The 25,443-nt window shown below is 36.8% G+C and overlaps 1 protein-coding gene across 6 annotated transcripts in view; it reads left to right on the top strand.

Moving 5' to 3' along the window:
* The window catches only part of Cacna2d1 (calcium voltage-gated channel auxiliary subunit alpha2delta 1), a 467,228-nt gene that overhangs the window by 425,797 nt on the left and 15,988 nt on the right, over positions 1-25,443 (top strand). For 3 of the 6 annotated variants that reach the window (XM_055612638.1, XM_055612637.1, XM_055612641.1), the window contains 15 exons: positions 4,106-4,182; positions 5,449-5,469; positions 6,143-6,203; positions 12,375-12,472; positions 14,903-14,990; positions 16,086-16,148; positions 16,782-16,885; positions 17,738-17,824; positions 18,998-19,065; positions 19,461-19,499; positions 20,203-20,274; positions 21,388-21,540; positions 21,641-21,693; positions 24,173-24,228; positions 24,655-24,784. In XM_055612638.1, coding sequence (XP_055468613.1) covers positions 4,106-4,182; positions 5,449-5,469; positions 6,143-6,203; positions 12,375-12,472; positions 14,903-14,990; positions 16,086-16,148; positions 16,782-16,885; positions 17,738-17,824; positions 18,998-19,065; positions 19,461-19,499; positions 20,203-20,274; positions 21,388-21,540; positions 21,641-21,693; positions 24,173-24,228; positions 24,655-24,784 — 1,170 coding nt within the window. The remainder of the gene's footprint in view (positions 1-4,105; positions 4,183-5,448; positions 5,470-6,142; positions 6,204-12,374; positions 12,473-14,902; positions 14,991-16,085; positions 16,149-16,781; positions 16,886-17,737; positions 17,825-18,997; positions 19,066-19,460; positions 19,500-20,202; positions 20,275-21,387; positions 21,541-21,640; positions 21,694-24,172; positions 24,229-24,654; positions 24,785-25,443) is intronic. The other 3 variants (XM_055612640.1, XM_055612639.1, XM_055612642.1) reach the window with 1 other exon arrangement.

Below are 25,443 nucleotides of genomic sequence, written 5' to 3'. Positions count from 1 at the left end.
AAGATGAGGGAGAGAGGGTCTGGAGATACTACATCCCTGTCCTCTTCCTTTGTTCTACTTTTTAGATATTTTAGGACTTACTAAGTAATACTAGAAGTATTATTTTAATTAGTTTACTCATTTCTGTCTGCTTATTAGATTGTAATACCTAACTTTCTTTACAATTAATATTTTTCCTCATTTCTTTTTATTATTGCCATCTTTCAGTTTTTGAGTAAACCTTTAAAAGCCCACAAAGTTGCCGGACACCAGGAAGCTCTATTTCTTAAAAAATGATGTCAAAACACAGTATAAAACAAAGGTATTGGTTGCACTTACCTGCCTTTGTTGTTAAGACAAGAATAGTATAGAAACACGCAATATTTTTTTTTTACCATGACAATGAGTCAGCCATGTTAGTTGCTTTTACTTCCATTGCAAAGCTACCTTTGCGGTTATCTAAATTTTGGGGTCCTGTTACTGTGTTAATTCCTTATGGAAGTTTTAACTGCATTCGCACACACCCTGCCTCCTCCCAGATCCATCCCCTGCCTCCCTCCCTACCCAAATTTGTGTCTTTAGAAAAAGATTAATCACATCAAGTCCAGTATCTTCTGCCTGTATATTCTTGAATATGTTAACTTCCACTGAAGTGTGGTTTGACTAGGGGCTAACCTGATTAAAAACTTCTCCTTACTTTTTCAGTAGTAATAAATCTCTCACAACTCTTAACTGGTGCTGGAATTTTATGCCCATCCCCTTCTCCATGATGGATTATTTTCTGGCTTCAGCTTGCACAGGTCTTGTTCATTCTTTATAACTGTTCTCCACTCATAAGTGCAGCTGTACCTAGAAAACACTGAATCATGTAGTCATCCAACATCCCTGGCTCTTATCACTCATCTTCCACATTGAAATCTGAGCCTTAAAATGTAATATAGATGCCCAGTTTAAAGCTGAGCATTCTGGAGTCTTTTATTGTTTTCATCTCAGCCACTTGTGCATCTCTGCGCTAATGACCATCTCATACACATAGAAACTTCTTTGCTTAGGCTTGAGAGATGCATTAATCTATAGGTGTAACGATACGTTGCTTGATGTTGGTTTAGTGCTTTGTGTATTTAACAGAATAATAGTAGTAGATTCACTCTAAGAGCCCAAAAATGGTGCAAGGCATGGACTTCATCTTATGGAGTTGGCCTTATACCCAATTAGAAAGTGGTTTGTAACTTCCAAGCTGTTCATGACACTGTTATGTAATTGGGCCTATCTTGCCAGCCCAATCATTACTGAAGCTTAAAATGTTCACAGGCAATTATAAGTTGGTAATTGTCTCACAAATTGCCTCTTCACTCAAACTCTTTCCTTTACTCACCCGGGAGCAGTGTGTAGTGTAAGCATTGTTCTTTCCTCAAGTTCAGAACCACTCTTTGCTCACAATACATTACGTTGAAATTATTACGAATGATATTGATGGTGCATGCTTCTAACGGCCTCTATGCTCTGTCCTTTTGCTGCTTTTGTCACCACGCAGCTCTGAAGGAGAGAGCCGTGGCCTCCTTACTTTACATGCTTTCCTCAAAGAGTCCAGTCCCAAGTCTCTAACCTTGGTGCCAATTAAATGCATATCCTAAAGTCTAGGCACATAGATTCACTGGTAACGAACAAGTACATATCATATTCTGCCTGAAACTTTATGACTTGATTAAATGAATGGCATACCAATTTCAGACCCAGGTGGTTTCTGTTTCCTTAAACTTTGTTCCAACTTAGGCAACACCTTTTAAAATGCAAATAATGACTTCTTTCACTGGAACATAGTGTTTTCTAAAGAGATTTATTTTGATGGGGATAAACAGCCCGAGTTGAAAACTGTGTTATAGTCCATTTAATTCAGTTAACTAGGTTTATGTGCATCACAAAACTATTGCCTGGACTCTATCATCCATCATGTGTCACTTGCTTTATTAAACTCTAATCTCTGAGAGGAAATAAAGAAGCCTTGTTGTATTGGGTTCACATTACGAGATCAAGCAATCCTTGCATAGGATAGCATCACTGCCTTGGAATGTTGGTAAAGATCTTATCTGGGATATGTAGAAGAAACAACTGTTGGGTTGACTTGAAAATAGATATAAGTATTTTTCTATAGGATGATTTGTGACTCTGAGTAACGGCATCAGTCTTGCAGGCCAACACATAATGTATTTAATGTGCCAATTTCACAGCTTTCATTGCGATCCCCATGGGTTGTTATACGACTTTTGGTGGTGCATAACATGTAACTCAAGCTTCTAGAGAGACGTTGTACCAGTCGTATGATACGGTGTTATCAGTTTTAATTAGAAGTTTCTGGTGATGATAAATGCTATGGAGCAATAAAAATGCCCTAATTCCCCTTGAGAGAAATTTGTAGGAGGCAGTTTTCAAATACTTGGTAATTCTGTTCTTCTGTAAACGGCAAGTGAATCATGAAATGTCATCTCGCTTTCAGAATGATTGCATTGCTTATTTTAATTTTAATCTCTTCCTCCCCTCGAAGTTACATATAAAATAAATGCAGAAATTTTCATTGAATCTACCTAACAATTTATTTCCTTGACCTTTTTCCATAAATAGAGTCTATGAAATACTTAATGGTGCTGAAAGCTTTGGGAATTGAGGGTAGCAAGTACCCACTCATTTTTGCCATTTTTCTTTCAAAATTAAAATTTGGAAAGTAAACCTTTACATTCAATCATGTGTACAGGAAAAATTTCACATTTATATTCATAAGAAAAGGCTGAAGTTTTCTATTTTTGTCCATTATATAATTATCTATCAGTAGCATGTAATGATATTATAGTTTGGATTTTTCTTCCCATATCCACAGATACAGGGGCGTAGATGACTTAAAGGATCTTCAAGTGCCTAATAATATTCAAAATCCTAGAATGGGACACATTTTCTGGTGTTTCACTAGTATTGGGGTGCAATGTTAAAAGCATGTTAACCAAGAATTATTTTTTGTGTATAGTTTCATTGGCTATCTTAGAACTATATCCATTTCTTGCATTTAGGGCTCTCTGGCTTCCTTTTACATTCAAGGAATAGCAAAGGTCATTTGCACTGGCAAATGTGGATAACACAACATTTCTGTCTTATGTGTGTGTATTAGCTAAGGAGAGAGTTTGACTCTTGACAACTACCTCATCTGAATTAAAAGCTCTAAAACATTCATCAGATGTTCTTTGAATTAGACACTTCTCCAAAAGTAGGGGTACCTACCAGACAGCTTCTAGAGAGAAAGCATTCAAATGAAGTGAGTGACAGGCTTACTTAACTCTTTGTGTCTATAACATTCTGAAGTTGGCCTCTGATTATAGTGGAACTGTCCTTTAATTAGGGCATCTTCCATGGGACTAAATTAGTCTCATGACTCTTAAATCTACTAAAGTCAGGAAACCCTTCCTCTGTCCATACCAATGTACCCAATCATGTGCCATGTCCACAGTAAATCAATTGTACACATGAATGGCAAACAATCAATCTCTATAAAGGGTCAGAATTTCTCCACATGCAGACACTGGGGGTCTTGCCATAGAACCAGAGCTTCAAAAGGGTCGGTATGTAATCCCTCTAGGTGTGTGTTTCCTGATATTTCGGTGCACTGTGTACTGGTAGCAATGATGATTATTTAATTTTTAATTATGATTGGTTCAAAGCATTCAACATTATGTATAATAAAGAGAGTATATCCAACCGATATGATATTTACTTTGTTTCAATTTAAACCCTTTTCCCTGCTTTTTTTGTTGTCAAACTCTGGAAGCATGTAATGAAACTGTCTGGAAATGTATGAGGGATCTAAAGCGTTCCTCCTCAGCTATTTTATGGCTGCTTTGGGTAGTTTATTACCTCCTTGCCTCTTAATTCTCTGCACGGTATAGAGCTGGATGACACTGTTTAGCAAGGTGGAAATTAAGAACTCTATTTGCTGAAAGCATTTCCTTGTCAAAGTAACATGTCCTCTCTTTCACCTGAGGAAGATCTTCAGATTTTCCCATGAACTCGATGTGTCTTTTTTTTTTAAGTTATGTTTCATTTTTGTTTGTTTGTGTTTATGCTTCTCTTGTTTCTATTGCAGTTTGGCCTTGGTATTGCCAACCTACAGTTTTTACTATATAAAAGCCAAAATAGAAGAGACAATAACTCAGGCCAGATGTAAGTACTGTGAAAGCAACTTCAGGGTCTCTTTCTTATCTCCTAGTCTCAGATGTTTATGCCTAGACTTTGGAATACCCAAGGCTTATACATTTTAGTAGGTATGATTATCAAATCTGCAGCAATGATTCTAACCCATTCCAAACATGCAAGGAACAAGAAATATTCTACCTGGATAGAATATGAGCAGGTACTCCAGTCTCACTGGCAGTCCCACCTCCCTCCCCTGCCTTGCTATGTGCTCAGAGAATCATTGCAGTGCTGTCTCCTCTGCGCCTGTCGTTTTAAGGGTCTGTGAGTGTGAGCTGGCGTGAGATGTTTCACATGCTAATACCAACATGGTCTCTGCTCGTGGTGGCAGTGCTGTGCTAGCAATGCTTTCCCTTTTCTTATCTTTCCTTTCCTTTTTTTTTTTCTTTTTTCTTTTCTTTTCTTTTCTTTTTTTTTTTTTTTTTTTTTTTTTTTTTTTTTTTTTTTTTTTTTTTTGCATTTGGCCAAAATAATGTTGTGCTTGGCAATTAGCTTTCTTTTTATAATCCAAATTAATGTCTCAGTCACTCAAATGAATTCACCTTTAAGCATTCTTTGGAATGTGGAGTAATTAATGTCAGTCCCTATCTCAAGTCATTGTTACATTTTGGTTTTGATGGCTAGATTTAGTTAAGCAAAATGACCATCATACCCTTTGTACAGCACTCAATGTTTAGCAGCAACCTAATTATTTTTTTCTTTTAGGATTCAGTAAAGAAATATGTGTATCTCTTTTATTGGTTTCCATTTTTTTTTCTCTGCCTGTTCTTTTGCTGTTTGCAGCAGTGGTAGACACTTCTGTATTTTGAAAGATTAAAAAATATACTTGCACTTTCAATTAATAGGTATGATGGTCTTTTAACAAATAGCAATTTTGCATGAGCTAGTTCTTTCTGTGATAAAGGAGGGGGTGACTAATGAGTCTTTGCTGATTGGTAAGTTCTTCTGTTTGGAGCTGGCATCATTGGTACTGCACCCGCATTAACCACTCTGCAAAAACAGACCCTTGAAATAACCACAGTACAGAGAGGGGAAAAAATAATAAAATTGACAGGACATATCTTCCAGCCTTCAAAAATACATGTTTTTCCAAACTACAGCTGTACATAAATGGACCTTTGATCTATGCACAATATTTTTATTCACAGTCATTGAATAAAATATTGTTTGTGACCCCCTTTACTTTACCCTCTTTTTTTTTTGTTTCCCTGCTTTCTCTTTCTGATGGATTTACAGCAAAAAGGGGAAAAATGAAGGGCAAGTATTTTCTTGTTGCTCAATTTCTTTCTGTTTAGTACACAGCATTTTCACTAATATTTTCATTCCTACTGGATATTATCCTCTGTGCTTCACATTTGCTAGAATTTCCTCCATGACTACCTGAACAGGGCATGTGGGCCTGTGTTTGCTCATGCAACCTGTCACACTCAAGTTCATTTTATTTATTTATTTTTTTAGATTTAATATCATTTTTCTTTTTTTACATCTTTCCACCTACTAATTCATACCGAACATGAAGATTCTTATAACTTAATTAAATGCATGAATGCATTCATTCAAAGCATTTTATCATAATTTGATAAGTCTTCATTGATTTTTAAATGGAACACTTGCTATAATATATATTTAATATTTTAAGATATTCAGATATATTAGAATTAGTAAATGGAAATGTATAAGTAGCATTTTACCTTTATAATAACCTATGCAGTTGCTGCTGTGATTGTCTAGTGAAGTTTAGCCATGTTATGATCTTATTATTTTGGGAATCATTGAGAATCTTGGCAGTTAATTTGTTTCAACTTAGGATGTAAGTAGTCTCTTTAGAACTTTCCTACCAGATACTCTTTATAATGTTTTCATGTTGTCATAGACCCTTGAAGCATATGCTATATATTGTTTATCTAATCCTATATCATTACATTTTCAGATTCAGAAACCCTGAAGCCAGACAATTTTGAAGAATCTGGCTATACCTTCATAGCACCAAGGTTGGTTATGTTGTTTTGATTTCCTCTGTAAAAACTCATATTGTTAACTTAGCCCTTCAAAAAAAAAATCCTAAATTGGGGTCAAAATTACTCTATGTTCATTCTGTGTTAAATTATGGAGCCAAAGAGACAATGACTTTTGAGCTTCCAATAGCCTGCTTTTTCGTTCAAATACCTGCTATTTGTCTAAAGACTTGCGGAGCAGTGTGCAAACTCGGGTGCACAATGGCAGATGGGACAGAGAGGCTTTGGTCTGCTGGAATGAACAGTGCATCCAATAATGGAGAAATGTCTACTGGAGGATGCATGACATATACATATATAAGCACAAAGATACTCCACGTATACATATAATTATCTTGTAAGCATAGCTACAGACACGTATGTATGCCCACTGTCTTTTTAAGGTTGGCAATGCGAACCATTGAGTATGGACCCAGGGCGTTATCTCCCCCAGATTGTCTTATCTACCAGTGTGATGGGTCCTGATAGCTTAACCAGAGCGCTTTTGTCTTCTGAGTCTACCTATTTGAGGCAACGGTCCTGCATGTCTTTCTGTGGACCATGGGACTGAGCCTGGCCGTCTTCCCCTTCATGATACAGTAGGTGATTCCATCTTGCAACACAGCAGGCAGAAAAACCACCGGCTTTGGGGTGTCTATATAACCTGTAACCACTGCCGGCCGAGCTTGTTTGTCCCCCCAAATGTAGTGAGAGTATTGACCCCAGTTTAGAAGACAGCTGGCCAGTTAGTGAAGACATTCTCTCTGCCGGCAGCTTTCTTCTCAGTGTTGATACACAGCCTCTGTTTCTTCTGCCACTTTGTGTGTGGCCTGTACTGTGGGCAACCTTAAGCATATGAGAAGCTTGCAGTCCAGGGCCTTGGGGAACTGGTTAATTTCAGAAGAGTTTTTGAGCAGCTCATAGCAGATAGCCCTTTGAGGAGCAGACTGTTGTATTGAGGCCGTTGATCAAGTGGTGGGAATCATTAGGGCAGGATGTCCTGTCCAATGTGAAAGTTTTTAGGCTTTTCCTCAAAACACAGGATTCACCCCCATTTTTGTTCTCCTGCACCTTTTATACTGTGGGGGTCAAAGTAACATTTCTCCTCTTGGTTTCTTTTTATTTTGGTGTATTGTCCAGCTGGAGGGGAGGAAATCTGCATTGCCCCACATAGTGTGCCTGTGCACGCTCATGCTTGTGTGCTTTTGTTGGTTGAATGTAGTAACATTGCCTCACCCAATTTGTGTGTCATGTATTGTATGTTTGTTGGGTGTGTGTGGGGGGGGTGAGTATGTACACCCATGGAAGCCATAATTCTTTTTTTCACTATTGTTCTCCACCTTGTTTCCTTGAGACAGGGTCTCTCATTGCATGCAAAGGTTGAAAATTCAGCAGGCCTCGATAAGTAGGATGCTCCTAACAACTCCCTATTCCCCCTTCTAACTCTGAGATGGCGAGTGTGCTTATTGATGCCCATCTCATCCCATTATACTCATATGAACATATCCGGCTCTTCGATTTTATTTCTGTCAGGTACAGAATGCACAGTTTTCTCTTACCTTTATTTGACTATTTGAAACTATTCAATTCTTTATTTTGGTCCCCTAACTCTAGTAGATAGTATAAATATTAAAATAAATACATTTCCTATTAATCTAGGCTAAAATATCCAAGAAAACAGGGACAGAAGATTCCATTATTAATTTTTCAGTTACACTCTTACAGAAAAAAAAATTCAAAGAACCTAAAAAGGGTTCCTAAAGTTATTCCCAGTTATCCCTTTGTTTTTGCAAATGAAATTACAAAATACTGCTACTATTTGAAAATTGGTAGTATTTGTATTATTTTGAAAAATCACAGTTAACAGAACTGATCTTAAGCTTTGAAAGAGAATCCCTCCTTTATTTGTGCTGTGGACTGAGTTGGTCAGCTCCCCCATTGTCTTTGCCATCCCTCCCTTGATGTCATACTATTCTGATTTTCTTAGCCCTGTCCAGCAACAGATGCCAATATTCTCCCATGAGCCTCAATTCTTCCCCTGATAGAGAAAATACTGAGCTGTGCTTACCTAGGCTTTTTTCTTATGTGAGTCCATCTTTAAGCCACAAACCATGCGTTAATTCCTCACCTACAAATTGGGGTGATATCTCCCAAATCTAACGTGACAGTTCTAACTGCTAGAAATAACAGATGCAAGTGGCTTGTTGACATTGGAATAGAGGATCAAACAGATCTCTAGCCAGCCTTTGTCCACCCTCATATTTCCACATGTCTTATTCATGTGTCATGAAAGCCTAACGGGAATACTTCTTCAATGTGCTTCCAATTCAGTGTCTTGTAAATATTTGTCCCACTTGGAAAGCCTTTCTTCTGTTGCTTTTATGAAGAAAATATAATTCTTCCAATGTACACTCTTGAGACTTGGTAGTTGTCCTGATCTGCTCCCTGATGTACTACTAGTTGATCCCTGAGCCTTGCCAGTTCTATGCATATTTCTGTCACTCTGTTTTTCCCTAGTGCAGGCCAAGGTCTTTTTGTAGTTACAGCTGCATCTGAGTGGATCTCTTATTTCCTCCATTTGCTTCTACTTTCCAATCCTGTTTCTCTTCTGTGACTAGAGAGAATTTTTAAACTGTGAAGGCATCTTTCCTAACTGCTAATTACTAACTAGTGCCTCTGCATTGCTATAGGGGTGATCTGGGCTGTATTCCACTGTTTTCAAGTGCTCTCCCACCAGGGATCAGGGTTCTATTGTGGTTCCCTTGACTATAAACTAGGAGCTTTCTAACTAACTGCCTGTTTATTAAAGTACAGAAAGTCTCATTTTCCTATGTACTGTTTCTGGTGGATACACTATCATTCTAGTTTGCTTTCTGTTGCTGTCACAAAACACTGACCAAAAGCAACTTGGGAGAAGAGTGGGTTTATTTAGATTACAGTTCCAAGTTGAGGGAAGAATGGACAGGAATTTAAGCTGGAACTTGAAAAAGAAACCATTGAAGAACATTGCCTGATGGCTAGCTCATGGGGACTTGCTTATTACCATTATCCTAGGACACAAGACTACTTACAAAAGGAATGGTTCCACCCACAGTGGAGTGAACCTTCCTACATCAATTAACAGTCAAAACAGAAATCCACAGAATTATCCATAGGCCAAACTGATCTATGCAGTCCCTCAGCTGAGAATCCCTTCTCAGTTGACTCTAGCATATGTCGAGTTAACTGTTAAAGCTTAGTAGGGCGCAGTCCAAAGGCTGCTAGAGCAGTAGATTTGACTAGTACCAGCACATCATAGAACACAGAGCCTGGGTCACTTTAAAAGGCTTACCTGTGCCTATTACAAATTCTAGATGCACTTAGCTTATTTCTAAGTACACTGGGCTTTTTTGTTGTTTTTCATTACCTTCATTCTTCCACCTACTCTCTTTTGCAATTTTTAACTGTGTGTACACATACTCCACAGAATCCTAAACCTCAACATCAGCCTGGAAAATCCCAATCATTACTCGCAATCATTACATCCCAAACAATCATTGTGTATCCTGCTGATTGTTTCATGAGAGCCAGTGTTTCCCTTACCAAATATTTAGCCACTTTCTATTTACATCACAAGTGGGCACTGTGTCCACTTGAATTACCATTTGACATTTAGTATTGAACCCCTTGTTCTGTGTACTGTAGATCTGAGTAAATATTTGGTAACTGGAGAATCTATGAATATATGACTATCACTTTTAAAACCTTATGATTGTCAGTAATAATTGTGATTGTGCATGCATTGCTTGACTGTCAGTGTGTTTCTACTATGTATGTCTCTATGTGTGCGAAACTATGAGTCTCTATGAGTGCAGAAACTAGAAGTCAACTTTGAGAAATGTTGCTCCTTGAACCTTCCTATTTGATTTTTTTTTAAGACAAAGACTTTGATTCGCACAGTGTTTAGAATTCAACCAATTAGGCAGGCTTTTTGACCAATAAGCCCCAAAGATCCACCTGTCTCCTCTTCATGTCATAACACCTGGGATTTTTATGTGGGTTCTGGAAGATCTGCACGCCTACATTACTTAATATTCTAATTTGTTTTCTGTCATTCTCATAGAACACCATGCCCAAAAGCACCTTAGACAAGGAAGGACTTTCAAACCATAGTCCATCATTGAGGGAAGTCAGAACTCTTGAAGGGCCCTAAGGGCAGGAAAGGAAACATGGAGGAGTGCTACTTATTGGCTTGCTTTCTTTGTAAATAACCCAGGACCACCTGCCCAAGAATGGCACTACCCACAGTGGGCTTGGCCCTTCTATAGTAATCTTTAATAAAGAGGATGTACCACAGACCATCAATTAAAGTTTCCTCTTAACAGGTGACCCTATTTTGTGTTATGTTGACAAAAATTAACTAGCATAATTGACGTTGAAACAAATTCATGATTATTAAGCCTTAACCTTCCCTTTATAATTTATACCTAAGATCTCATTTTAACATATCAATATCAAACACTGTATAATGGCAAAAGTTACGCTATCTTTAAGTTTTTCAGCACTTAAAACAAGGAGGAGCCTAGGGAAGAAGCTGAATCCTCATTGAGAAGGACAAACAGAATAGACATCGGAAGTGGGAGAAGCTAGGGAACAAGAAAGGACCCTACCACAGACTCTACTGATTGGGTGTAGAAGCAGAGGCTGAGACTCATAGCCAAAATTTTGTCAGAATGCAGGAAATCTTATGGAAGAAGGAGGTGATAGAAGGACCTGGAGGGGACAGGGGATCCATAAGGAGACAACAGAACCAAAAATCTGGACCCAGAAGGGCTTCAGAGACAAATGAATCAACCATGGACCATGCATAGAGAGGATCTAGATCCCCTGATCACATGTAGCCCATGGAAGCTCAGTCTCCATGTGGGTTCCCTGGCAGGGGCAATCTCTGGCATGAACTCGGTTGCCTGCTCTTTGATCACCTACCCCTGGCAAGGTGGCATTACTAGACCACAGAGAAGGAGGATCCAGACAGTCCTGATGAAACCTGACGGGCAAGAGTCAGATCAGTGGACTAGGGGAGGGATTTGGGTGTGGGTATGAGGGAAAGAGATTAGGACCTGGAGGAGATGAGGGCCAGGACTATAGCAGGGATACAAGGTGAATAAATTGTAATAAATCAATAATAATAATAATAATAATAATAATAATAATAATAATAATAATAGTAATAACTCCAAGATCTCTGTAAAACTCCAGTCTCCTAACTGTGGGCTCCTGTAAAATAAAAATGCAAATTACAAACTTTATTATTCTAAGAAAAGGGATTCAGGGCACAAAGAACTAATCAAAGCAAAAACATCTGGGAGTGCAAATCAAAGCCTGTGCTTCAATGTACATCATCTTGGACTCACTTAAGATCTTCTGGGTTTCAAAGGGCTTGACCTGCCCTCCTTCTCTGGCTCTGCCATCCACAGCACACACATCTTGTCTGTAGACTCAGACCAGCTCCACTCCACACCTTCCTCTATCCTTTGTGGTCATCCTATGCTCATGACATCTCTAATATACTATAGTCTCTAATGTAACTCTGGCCAACCTCAACAACATAGCAAATTCCAGGGATACAGAGTAAAACCCCCAAAATTAAACTCAAAGTCTGCATCACTCTCTTTGCTAAGAGCCTATTGCTGAGGACATTTATTTTTTTAGATAAACCACAAAACATTTATTTTTGTAGGTTTTGCTGACATACTTTTCTTAATGTCCCTCACTTTAATTTCAGGAATTTAAAATATTTGTAAATATGTAAAACATAGCCGTGTTGTTTTAACATTAAAAGATAGGTTTCTATGTGCAAGTATGCTAATGTATAATGGGCTTATTAATATTACAATACATATTTTAAATTTGTCTTTATTATTGTGTAAATTTTATGAAAGCCACAATTTACCATGGTAAGTACATTTGTATGGAGCACCCCATCTCCAGAGGCCCGGCCGTGACTATATATTGTCTGTAGTCTCTGCACTTTCTAGCAGTGGACTGTTTGATTTTAGAGGTAAGAAAATGGAGGTAATAAGCTCAGTGGCTGGCAAAGCCATGCACCCAGTAAATACTGTTTCTGCAAACTGTAAAGTTGTAAGGTTTTTACTTTAATATCTTAAACATCCTAATCTTGTTTTTCAGGGAATACTGCAATGACCTTAAAATTTCAGAAAATAACACTGAATTTCTTTTAAATTTCAATGAATTTATTGATAGAAAAACTCCAAATAACCCTTCCTGTAAGTATACATCAATTTGCAGCACTTGCTTTAGCGCTTATGTCCAAAGTGGTCAGTTTGATTCATTTGATCCTATCTCAGGATAATCATATTAGCTTATTGGTGGTCTGGTTTATTTGCTGCATGAATTTTTAATGGTAATATAGAACAAATTGGACCTCAATGTTTTATGTTAAAGCAATATAATTTCATTAATAAGTGAAATCAAGTTTTTAAACCAAGGTAGCAAATATTTGAAAGCACTTAAATTGGTAGGCTCACCCAAACTACTCTCACATTTAGAAATTTTGGTTTGAGTCATCTATTGAAGATTTTTTTTTTATTACAATGCACTTGATATATAGAGGAAAACATAGGGTATATTCTTTGAATTTGTTGTGTCTTCAAATTTATATGTTTTCATATGGGTAAATTATAAAGAATAATCACCAAAAAGTTTCTTTCTCTATGACTTAGTTTGATCACAAACAACTTTGACTGAAAAATATACTTCTGCAGTGACATACTTCAAGAGACAATTCTAACAATTTTAGTAATTAATTTTAACCATCATAATTGTCTCTCTGATAAATCTACATCATTAATTCTTTAAGATCTTGCTCTTGTGCATGGCTTATGGGCTTTTAAGCATTTTGTTTAATAATCAAGTTTTTAATCCTAAAAAATTATTTGTAAGAGTTCACTAAGAACAGATATAATTCGAGTGAGAAACAAGAGAGGAAGACAAATGCACATCAAAATTTACACTAGTAACTAGAATCTGAAAAAAGAACAGCTGAAATATTACCTTCCTTCTCTTTTCTCTTTTCTTTTGCCTTTTAAAACAAGCAATTGTTTCTATTAGAAAAGGCTAAACAAAGCACCTACATCAGTTATCAAAGTCAGAAAGCCACCTTCTTGAAGCTGTGACTCCAACTCAAATGTTTTTGTGTTGGAAAATCTGCTGAATTTTTCCATCCCACCCATGCCTCTCACATGGCTCAGATTCCGGTGATGACCGTATATTCCATATGTGAGTCAAACAGATTTTTATCATGAATGTAAGAGGAAAGAACCTTTAGTTTTTCTCAGAGTTTTACACCCTGAGAGCGGACACACCACGAGAGGCAAAGGGAACACAATACGCTCTGTCATTGGTCCTCATTCTCTATTCCCTCTATTACCTTTGAACGTGGATGCTCCTGTCCTGAGCTGGAGAGACAGCTCAGCCATTAAAGGCTAGGCTCACAACCACAACTGTTTTTACTTTTTTTACTTGACAATATCAACTAATAATCCTATCAGTATAAATATGTGTATCGCTCGTGTATATGTTATTAGGATGTAGAACTACCATAGGAAGCTATATAACCAAATAAAACACAGACATGGTAAAATCATTTCCTCATTTTTAAAAATGTTATGCCACAGATATTTTTTGAATTTTCATCTATTTACTAATTTCTATTTAAAATTTTTCGAAAGTTTCATACATGAGCCCTGTATTCAAATCCTTTCCTCTTCTCCCTTTCCTCTTTTCAGTGCTTCCCATCCCTACTCCCTGTAAAGTCCATGGCCTCCTCTTCTTCAGTTTTTAGTTTCACATATATGAATGTATATATGTGTATATATACATGTATTTATTTATATATAAATATGCTTGTGTATACATATATACAAAAGTATACATACATACTTAAGATATGTATCTTAAATATCAAATCTGTATATATGTTTATATAAATATATGCAAACATGGTCACACAAGTCAGATGTTTTGTTGTTGTTTTTTTAAATTCTTTATTAATTACACTTTATTCACTTTGTATCCCCCTGTGGTTCCCTCCCTCCTCCCATCTCAATCCCTCCCTTCCTCCACCCTTCTTCATGCATGCCCCTCCCCAAGTCCACTGATAGGGGAGGTCTTCTTTTCCTTCCTTCTGACCCTAGTCAATTAGGTCTCATCAGGAGTGGCTGCGTTGTCTTCCTCTGTGGCCTGGTAATGCTGCTTCGATTGGCCTGGTCTTTAATTGTTGGGTTTTTGTTGTTGTTTATTTTGGTTTTGGTTTTTGGTTTTTTGAGACAGGGCTTCTCTGTGTAGCCTTGGCTATCCTGGATTTGTTTTGTAGAACAAGTTGGCCTCGAATTTGCAGTGATCGCCTGCCTCTGCCTCCCTAAGTGCTGGGATTTAAGGCATGTGCCACCACACCCAGAGTCAGATGTCTTTTGATAAAATATTTTCTCCTATTAGTGACTGGTACTTGCAATACTATTTCATTCATGCTCCCAATAGGCAAGAAAAGATTAATGACATAGAAAATACACAATTCATATGGAATATTTTTGCATATCTACTCAGCTGGTTTTGAAAACAGTAAATACATTTGTTTTGTTACTATTTGAAATGAAAACCTACATGAGTTTAATTAAAGAAATCTTTTTTTGTGTCAGGTAATACAGATTTGATTAATAGGATCTTGCTGGATGCAGGTTTTACAAATGAACTTGTCCAAAATTACTGGAGTAAGCAGAAAAATATGTAAGTATTTTCATTTCAGATTCGCATCTCCCTGGGAAACTTTTGGATAATGAACCTCATAAATTCAATTAGTTATTTAGCTTTAGAAATAATTTTCAAGAAATCATCTTAAAATTGCTGATAATTTGCATTTTTAGTTGTGAGTGTAATTCAGTGGTATTATTGGCCATTTGTGAGTGTTGCATGTTAGTATGGCTAACGCATATTAAATAGACATTTATATGCGTTCACAGTGAAATGGGTTTTCTACTGGATGTTTACTTGGCCTTCTACTGTCACATGCTGTATACTCAAAATGTTGAGAGATCTCAGGGTGGTTCTCATGCATAGTTTCTTCTCCATTCGTTTCCAGTCAACCACTTAATGCTAGATAGTTCTCACCATGTTTCCCTCCCTTCTTCATTATCAAGGACCTAAAATGCCATTTTTTCAGATATTATAATGGCTGAGTTTTGTGCCCATAGTGCTGCCCATTCCAGTTTCCCTGCCAGGCATTCCTGCCACTGTCCTGTTCCTAAAGTGTGTTTGCAATATAAACATAGAGATGAAGATGGAGGACAGCTGTGCTGGTGCATGCCTATAATCCCAGCACTCAGGAATTGAGGCAGGATCATCATATGCTTCAGTGACATGTACAAGGATCAAATCCTGTCTCAGAAGAGTGGGGGAAGGGACAGTTCTCAAGCATGAATTTCAAAACTACCCCCAGTTGAACCCTTAAAGAAACTTATACTAGAGACTAGACTTCCTATAATCTCTCTCCCTTACTCTTATGCTTTTCTCACGAATAAACACCAGGCGCCTTTACTAGCTTTCCTTTATATATATATATTTTTTTTTCTCTGTACACTGATGTTCTCTGTATTTCTTACTGTCTGCTAGTCCGTCTTCAAAAGACAACTCCATCCTTCTTCTAAGATGCCTCTAAGTGTATTAACACTGAGAGTTTAATTTCATACATTACTAACCTACGATTTGTTGTGTGTGTTGATATGTGCAACTTTGTTTCCTTAATTTCATTTTATATTACCAACACCTAGCTTAGCATCTTAAAGCTTATTTTTGCAAATGTCTCCTTTTATCTTCTATTTTCAGCAAGGGAGTGAAAGCACGCTTTGTGGTGACTGATGGTGGGATTACAAGAGTTTATCCCAAAGAGTAAGTTCAAATAACATCTGTAAAAATAAGGTCATTGCAACAGCCTTTGCCAAGGGTCTGGATGTTGCCATGTAAGGAAGCTATTCTTTGGGAAAACTGATCACTGTTAGTATATTAAATTGCACTATTGTTTAAAGTGTTTATATTAAGAAAATATTTCAAATCCCTGAACAATATTATTATAGGCTATTTTGATGGCAGTTGCTTTTCATCTTGTATATATCCATTACAGAATTTAAGAGAGGTTGAAAGAGATGTTTCCTTTTGTAGACACAGTCCAACTGGTTAAACGAACATAATGGTGACCTATTATGCATCCTTGCTTGCATTGTTCTTTCATACCTTGTATCTCTTGTTATCTTAAGAACAGTTCCTGTAGTGGGCTGAATAGGTCCCAAGGCCTATTAATATTAATTAACTGATGCCTCCATAGTTTCTTTACTGGGAGCGTGCTTTGTCTTCTTCTTATGCTGATATATTGCTTAGTAATGAGGATCAGTTACACGATCCGTACCTGACGTCCTTAGGCATACCTGAATCGTAGACATGCCTGTAGAGCTGTATACCGTCAAGGAAATTGAGGTTATCATGTACCTTAAGGAATATAAATGATGAAAGCCATTTCCTCCCTAGGGCTGGAGAAAATTGGCAAGAAAACCCTGAGACATATGAGGACAGCTTCTACAAGCGGAGCCTAGATAATGATAACTACGTTTTCACTGCGCCCTACTTTAACAGTGGGTATTCTTTAGAATTCATCTTTCTCAGTTCCTTTTAAGTCTGAAATTATTTTTCCTAATCCTTCTCCCTTGAAATCATTATATTTTGTTGTCTACCTACGATATTCATTATTAAGTATGTAATATGTACAAGAGGTTCGGAAAACGGAAAAGAAGTGTTCATTTAGTTAAAGAAATAGAATGTACACACAATAAGAAGTCATCTAGCAATGCAGAGCTAGCATCTCTGCAGTTATGCACAGTAACTGGAAACACATGACGCTAATCCCATTATTTCAACTACTACATTCAAACACGGGTAACAAATTAAATTAGTTGGTGTATAGTGATGAATTGCATCTTATCTGGGTTAATTGTATAATTTGCTATCTTTAAAAATTAATAGCCTGTCTTTTAAGTAATTTATATGACTCTTCCCATGCCCCCCCAAAAAAAACTTTTAGTTCAACCCTTCACCATCTGTATGCATAGTTATTTTAAAAATGAGGAGAGTGAAAATTTTAAGGTTTCAGAGTTGTGTCCACAGACATGCATCTCATGTAAGGCAAAGCCTGTTTTGTGACTCTAAGATCATTCTTTCCACTTCCCTCCAGAAGTCTCTCCAGCATTTTGAAAATGTCACACAAGTGGGAATGGGCACACATCCATTATATAATGGAAGCAGAGGAAATCAAGTTGAGTAATTCCTTCCAGTAAATAAATAAATAAAAGCCAACTCAGGGTTATCCACATTGTCTTGGTATATTCAGGAAGAAAAGAGGGAACTGAAACCCCTTCATAAGCAGAATGCCTCATTCAAAGGCTCAGGATAATGATTCATCTAGACTAGTCCGTTTGCTTTTCTTGTAGAGAGTGGACCTGGTGCGTATGAATCTGGCATCATGGTAAGCAAAGCTGTAGAGTTGTATATCCAAGGAAAACTTCTTAAGCCTGCAGGTAAGTACCTACATCTTATGTACATGTGTCCAAGGTTAAAGAAGATGTTACGTTTCGTCATAAATGGGAAATTATCAGGAGGATCAAAATTTTAAACATGAGCCTGATCTAGAAATGTTACTTTGTCAGTGTATCCTATTTTTAAATACATAAAAGATTTGTGCCAGGGCTGTACATACTTATAATCATTTAAACATGGAATTCTGTTGACATACCTGTATACTAGACTACTATTTAGCTGCTGAAAGGAATTAGGGCTGGATCTATCTAAAATGTTCAACTATTTGGAAAAAATTAAATCAACCAAGCCAACAAAAACATAGAATAGTACAAATGCGAATTGGGAGTGAGTTGCAGTGAATGAACACAATAAAATAAAACCTAGTGCAGTACAGATTCCATCATATGACTCAGTATTGTGTGCAGTTATGTTTAGAGAAACCAGATGGAAGAAAGAGAGCTGTTCGTCTGCTCCTAAAAACAATGTTACGCCGTCAATGGTTCAACTACTAGGATTCACTCCACTATAGACTAGCTCATCCACCTTTCACTCGATTCCTGATTTACTTACTACTTATCACTTATTCTCTCAGCTGCTCACTATTCCCAGCCTCTCAAAATACCCAATATACTCATCTACTCTTCCAGCTAGTGTTTCTTAAGAGTCTGATGCTTGAACTGGTAGGATTAGAAAAATCTCTTATATGTGCTCCTCAAAGGAGCTCATATCTTTAAGATCAACACTCACATTTTTAGGCAATATGATTAATTAATTGGACAGCCAGCTGGTGCTTTCCTTGTAATGTAAAATACAATTTATGGCAGTGGCCCTCAACCTTCCTAATGCTGTGACCCTTTAATACAGCTCCTCATGCTGTGGTCACCCCACCAACCTTAAATTTATTTTTATTGTTACTTCATAACTATAATTTTGCTAAGAATTGTGATGGAATTTTTTTTGGAGATAAGGGTATGCGAAAAGGTTCAAGACCCACAGGTTGAAAACCACAAGCACTTTTCCTTAGTGACTCCAAAAACTGTATCTCTGTATAAAACCTTATACTGAATGCCAACTTTACTGGCTAGTTTATAAATTGTCTAAGCTGTTACGTTGCAAAGATGCTATTAGAGCAATTATGACTTCAAATTAATTTACATTATTTTTTTTTTCAGTTGTAGGAATTAAAATTGATGTAAATTCCTGGATTGAAAATTTTACCAAAACGTCAATCAGGGATCCGGTAAGATTTTTTTTTTCAAAGTTATTAAGCTGTGATTAATAGTCTCAAAGTTCACATAGCTAAATACAATATTTATAGTGACAAAGTAAATTTCCAGTGCCACCACAGTTAAATATAAATAATAATTTCTGTTTTCAAACATTTTTTTCCTAAGCAATGAAATGAAAACTGTTTCGGGTTGCCAACTTGAAATGCTAATATGAATACATATTGATTCATAGTTTCTCCTCTTAAAATGAAACTAGCATCTTTTTTTCTCATAAACTATGATTGTGTAACCTTACTTAGATTAGATAAAAATTCCAAGCTGTCATATTATGAGAAAGTAGTTATTAAACTCAACTGGTTTAAAGATGAATTTAATCCTTTTTTTTCTTTCTTTCTTTCTTTTTAAGTGTGCTGGTCCAGTGTGTGACTGCAAAAGGAACAGTGATGTAAGAAAACTCTTTATGATAAACTTGACTGTCGTGTTCTTGTTTCTCTTGCTTGGTGAACAATAATCATGCTAATGATTAAAATAGTTCCAGGGAATATTTTAAATGCTAATAAATTCTGTAGAAAAATGATTACTATTGTAATCAAAGTACTTCATAGTACTTTAAATACTTCTTCAGAAAATACTTATATCAGCTGCGTGTGGGGGTACACATCTTTAATCCCAGCACTCAGGGAGGCAGAGGCGGGCAGATCACCATGAGTTCAAGGCCAGCCTGGTCTACAAAGTGTGTCCAGGACAGCCAAAGACTACACTGAGAAACCCTGTCTCAAAGAAAAAAAAAAAAAGAAGAAGAAAGAAAAGGAAAAGAAAATATTTATATTCTAAGGGAAGGAGCAGAGTCATATCTACACAGACCATTTCCTGGTCAGTATTGGTGACTGTGGAGCCTTTGGAACATCTTCAACTTTATTTTTTCCTTAGGAAGTTTTTAAGCATTTAAGAAGTTTTTAAAGCATTCTATTGGTTTCAAATGCAGTACGTCCTCAACTTTTGTTCCGTCTGTGAATTTTCACAACACCTAAAGTGATGGGGGAAATGAATTAAATGCTGAGATACACTTTCAAATCATCTATATAATCTGGGAAAATTAGGGAGCAATACGCTGACCTTTCTAAGCACCTGTTGCTTTCTGCTCATAGGTAATGGATTGTGTGATTTTAGATGATGGAGGGTTCCTCTTGATGGCAAATCATGATGATTATACTAATCAGGTATGAAGTTCAGTTTCCAAAGTGCTTTTCTGATTCAAAGTGTTAAAAAAAAAAACAAAAAAAAAACCTTTAGATTTTTTAGAAATTGATAAGCTGTTTAATTTTTGTCACAAAATAAATCTTAAGAAGATTAATATAATGTAGAGCAATGCACTCTAAAGAGCTCTTGTTTGGTAATTGATTTTGGAGAAGAGTAGTCACCATTGAAGCATGTAAGTAAGGATTTTAAGATGAAATGAACTTGCCTTCATTCTTTCAACAATGAAGAGAATTGCTAAATACTAAGTATAGCCAGTTGGTAATGTCATAAATTTTCATATGGCCATATGCAATTTCTAGACCAAAATTTTCTAGTTGGCCATAAGAAGTCACTAGTTCTGAATCTATATCTCTAGGCTTTCTGGATACACAAAGAGCTCTCAGCACTAGCCTTTCTTCTGTCTAACCATAGCTTATCTGCTAAAGCTGGTAGTTTGTGGTTGCCCCTTTATCTGAAGCCCCCAGTTCATAGAACAGCCCACTGCGTGGGGTTCTTGTCCTGCCCACCCTCATGTAGATTGCTCTTCACTTCTGAAGATAATTGACTTTCTGAGTGCTGTTTACTATTGAAAGCATTGAGCTGTGATATGTTTTTATACATGGTCACAACCATCAATCAAGCCAGTTAAAGTACCTGTCATCTAAATTACCTTCCCTTGTGTGGTAAGAGAACCAACATTTACCCTTTGTTGATTTCTGGTATACAGTTAAGCATTACTCACTTTGGTTCCCTCTTGGTGTTTTCAACCCAAGGGACTGCAACTCTGTTTCCTTTATTTCCAGTATTGAACCCCACTCTTCTCACCAGGAGACATCTAATTGTGACCTCATTGTGTTTAGTAGTGGGTCACTGTCCGTTCCTCTGCAATTACAAAACTGCAGTAGAGCTCCTGGATGAGAATTCTTAATTTAATCTCCATTTTTCCATATCACCATAACTTAAACTTACTAACTGGTTTTCTAATTCAATTTCTTATACAGTATTTTTTTTTCACTGTATTATTTCACATATTGAAGTTTTGTTGTTTTTTTTTTTTTTTTAAATCTGAAATTAAATGTCTCTTTCTTTTCCAGATTGGACGTTTTTTTGGAGAGATTGATCCTAGCTTGATGAGGCATCTGGTTAATATAACACTTTATGCATTTAATAAATCATATGATTATCAGTCAGTGTGTGATCCAGGTGCTGCACCGAAGCAAGGGGCAGGACATCGCTCAGCATATGTGGTCAGTAAAGCCTGTGCCTGAGACGGTCACCCTCATGGGAACACTCATACCAGTGTAGACCAATGTAATGAATTCTTGGTGTGTATTTTATATTTTATAGCCATCGATTGCAGACGTACTGCAGATTGGCTGGTGGGCCACAGCTGCTGCTTGGTAAGTCAAGAGTTCTGTATTATTAGAAATGAAAGGAAAAGTTCACTAAAATATGTGGCACGTGAGTTGTGTTATGGGTGTTATGCCTTCCTTTCCTGTGAGCATGTTAGACATCTTAGTTGTTTCTAAATGATCATGTAAGACATACTTTTCAACTTTTTTATATGAGAATACTGGTAAGTTCAAGAAAATGTCCCCCTCTTCATAGATTTTGCTTGAAGTTGAATTGTACATGATGCATTTTGATTCCACCCTCTTTTATTTCCCTCCCACACCTACCAAACTACCTTCCTCCCTAAAACTCTCCTACCCATCTTACCATAATTTTATTTTGTGATCTACTGACTTCACCAAGGCCATCTGAGTAATTATGGATATGGAACTATCCACTAGAGCCTGATGGGCTTACCAGTAGCTACACATTTGAAGATAATGACACCCCTTTTCCCATAATTCAATAGTAGCCAATAGTTTGGTAAGGGGGAGTGGGACCCCAAGGTCTCCCCTAACTCTGACTTCCAGTAGGCCCAGTCTTTTGCAGGCCCTGTAGACATCACAGTTGCTGTGAGTTCATGTTTGCCATAGCTATGCCAGGCCTGAGACACAGCACATTGCAGAATTCCTTCCTTCCTTCCTTCCTTCCTTCCTTCCTTCCTTCCTTCCTTCCTTCCTTCCTTCCTTCCTTCCTTCTTTCCTTTCTTCCTTTCTTTCTTTTTGACAACAAGTTTTATAGAGATTTTATTTCTTTATTGAGGAACTTAAGACTTGGGTACATCAAAACCAAATTTCTTGGCGAGGGAAAAATCAGAACCCACAAGAGAAAAAAAGAGTTATCATCTGGGCCAGAGCAGAACCCAGAGAATATATTCTAATAATTGAAAATTTCTAGGTGGTTCATAATTGACCTTTTGATAGAATTCCTGTTTTCCAGCTGTTAGATTCTTTTAGCTCCCTCTCCACTGTGTCCCCTAAACCCATGAGAAGATAAAAGAAATATCCCATGCAGCACCTTGAGTAGCCAAGAGTGTTCAATCACTGCAATTCATTATAAAGAGGAACTTCTCTGATTACGGATAAGAATACCACTTGTCTACAGTTATCAACTAGAAGAGTTTGACATATCTTAATTTAGCTACACAACAATAACAAATTTTCTCCAGGGCTTCTATCTTCCCTGGGCATGAGTTTTTGACTGGATTGTTCTTTGCTCTAGTTAGAGCTCTCAATTTGTATTTTTAACATTACAATTAATTTCTTAAATTCTTAACAGTATTAACCTATAAAATATGACTGACAAATTTTAATATCCGAATAAGATATTCATATTGATCAAATTCCAGACATGGCAACTAAGTTATCTACCTTTTACCATTAATACAATATTGGCACAATGTCAAATGCCTCATATTGAGGCGACCATGTTCTTTTTTCAGATGGCTTTCCCCATCTCCTTCATTCACTATTCCCTTCAACCTGTGAACATCAAACATTTAAACTGCTGAGAAAGAAGTGTGTAAATCACATTCTGATCACCCAGCTCACCCAGCCACTTCTTGCATGTAGAATTCCTACTCTCTTTTCTCTTTACTCTAATTGTTTCCTGTCTGCCCTATCTTTCTGGTTTTGTCCCTCACACTACTGAACTGGGTCAGGCTTATTCCATGTTTATTAATCTGTGATATCCATTGAATACGAAGGGTTTAGGTGATAAAATTAAGTTCATATTATTTTTCCTAAAGTAACAAAAATATTTCACATTTTATACATTCTATTTTTTGAAAAATGTTATTTTACAATATGATGTGATATGTGTGAGATATTAAACTAGGTATTATTTATATTATAATAATTCTGAGATACTTGCCTTTATCCCATTTTTACTATGATCTCTCTGTTACTGCCCCTTAACTAAATAAAGTTCCAGAATATTCTATACTAAATTTTATTTCAATTACCATTCATTAGAAAACTAGAATGTGCTATATTTTTCTATATAATCTTACGTTGTATTTCTCTATGAAATCTTATGTATGCTATATTACAGATTAAGCTCAAGTCTGAAATTCAGGTAGTGATTTTGGTTTGCATATCTTTATTGCACTATGGAGTTTTGATCACTGAAATCAAAAGATCTCAGGATATAAAGGGTCATGCACCAAACACAGACATTCCTCCCCATAGTGTTAACACCTCTGTACATTAATACTAATTATTAGGCTCCTTCACTCATGTACATCCCTCATTTGGTCCCAAACACTTTGACCTCATGAATCTTTAGCTAATTAGAATCAAAGGTGTGACATTTTTCACAATTCAAGAAACACAGTGTCTTAAGGTTTCTGTTACACTACGTTTTTCTGAAAGTGATGAAATGAAGTATGCATGTTTTTGTTCATGCAAAACTGCTCAGAATTTTTGAGTAAAATATTGTAAAGGACCATTTCTACATGTTTCTCTCTTATTCATTTTAAAAATTCAGGTCTATTCTCCAGCAGTTCCTCTTGAGTTTGACATTTCCACGGCTCCTTGAGGCAGGTATGTCAATGAGCAGATATGACCATTGTCACAGAAGTCCAGCTTTCTTTTGGTGCCAGTTCAGTCTAGTAAAGTCAGAGAGAATAGTAGCCTGTATGTGAGTGTGTGTATGTGAGTGTGTGCGTGCATGAGTGTAAGCAAGAGAAAAAGATCTTCAAACTGACATTTTTGGCATTCTGAAACTTTTATTTTCCAATGATTTATAAACTTTTACAGTTAACATTAGGCAACATATTGTAGCTTAAATATTAATTTATTACTAAGAAACTTTACAGGCACCTTTTAATGAGTATCAGGCAACTTACTCAGCAGTAAACCAGCCTACCATAAAATGTCTTTATGCATTAACGTTGGCCCTCTGAGCAGCGATGCCAAGAAGCATGGCGTCTTCCCCCCTGGTGATGATCTGTATTTTGACTCCCACAGTTGAGATGGAGGAGGATGACTTCACAGCCTCCCTGTCAAAGCAGAGCTGCATCACAGAGCAAACCCAGTACTTCTTCGATAATGACAGTAAATCATTCAGTGGTGTACTGGACTGTGGAAACTGCTCCAGGTACTCTGTTCTTCCTGTGTCGCAGTCCCAGCTTACTAAGTACAGCACTCTGGCCTGTCATTCACAGGGTGTAAGGGAAATTCTCAGTGGAGTCAGAGAAGAACAGTTGATTTTAGCTACAAATGTCAGAAGCACCTGGTTTTGTTACAGGTCTTGTAAGTTTTGATAGCCTGTAATTGTTTTAGCTACAGATACATGGTAGAGATGTCCCGCTTCTGATTCTAGGCAGAATGGAGACATTTTCATGCAATTTTATAAACAAGATCAATATTAATAACTTTATGACATAATTTAAATTATGATAATAATTCCAATCAAATAATGACTTTACGATAATTAAGAAGGACTATAAAAAGTTAGAAGGGTTTTTGCTTATACTTCTAACCCTTCTCTGATATGAAGAACTGAATATTACCTTTAATTTGAAATTGAAGGTCCTGAGGAAAATCTCTCCTAAGGTTATGTTAATGTCAGCATTCATAAAACATCTTTAAAGTGTTTGGAAGACATAGACAATACAATTGGCTGCAATGGGACAGCAGAAAAAAGGAAAGAAGGGGGTACTGGAAGTCTAAGGAAACTGCTAATCCAGGCTGTACTTCTGAGCCCAAAGTACAAAATACAAAGGGGCTTTCTAGAGAGGGAGGGCAAGTTATGCC

The sequence above is a fragment of the Psammomys obesus genome, unplaced genomic scaffold (genome assembly GCF_907164565.1).
Source record: "Psammomys obesus unplaced genomic scaffold, mPsaObe1.curated_primary_1811, whole genome shotgun sequence".
Taxonomy (NCBI): Eukaryota; Metazoa; Chordata; class Mammalia; order Rodentia; family Muridae; genus Psammomys; species Psammomys obesus.
Note: the sequence above shows the minus strand (reverse complement) of the source record. Positions and strands in the feature narration are given on the sequence as shown.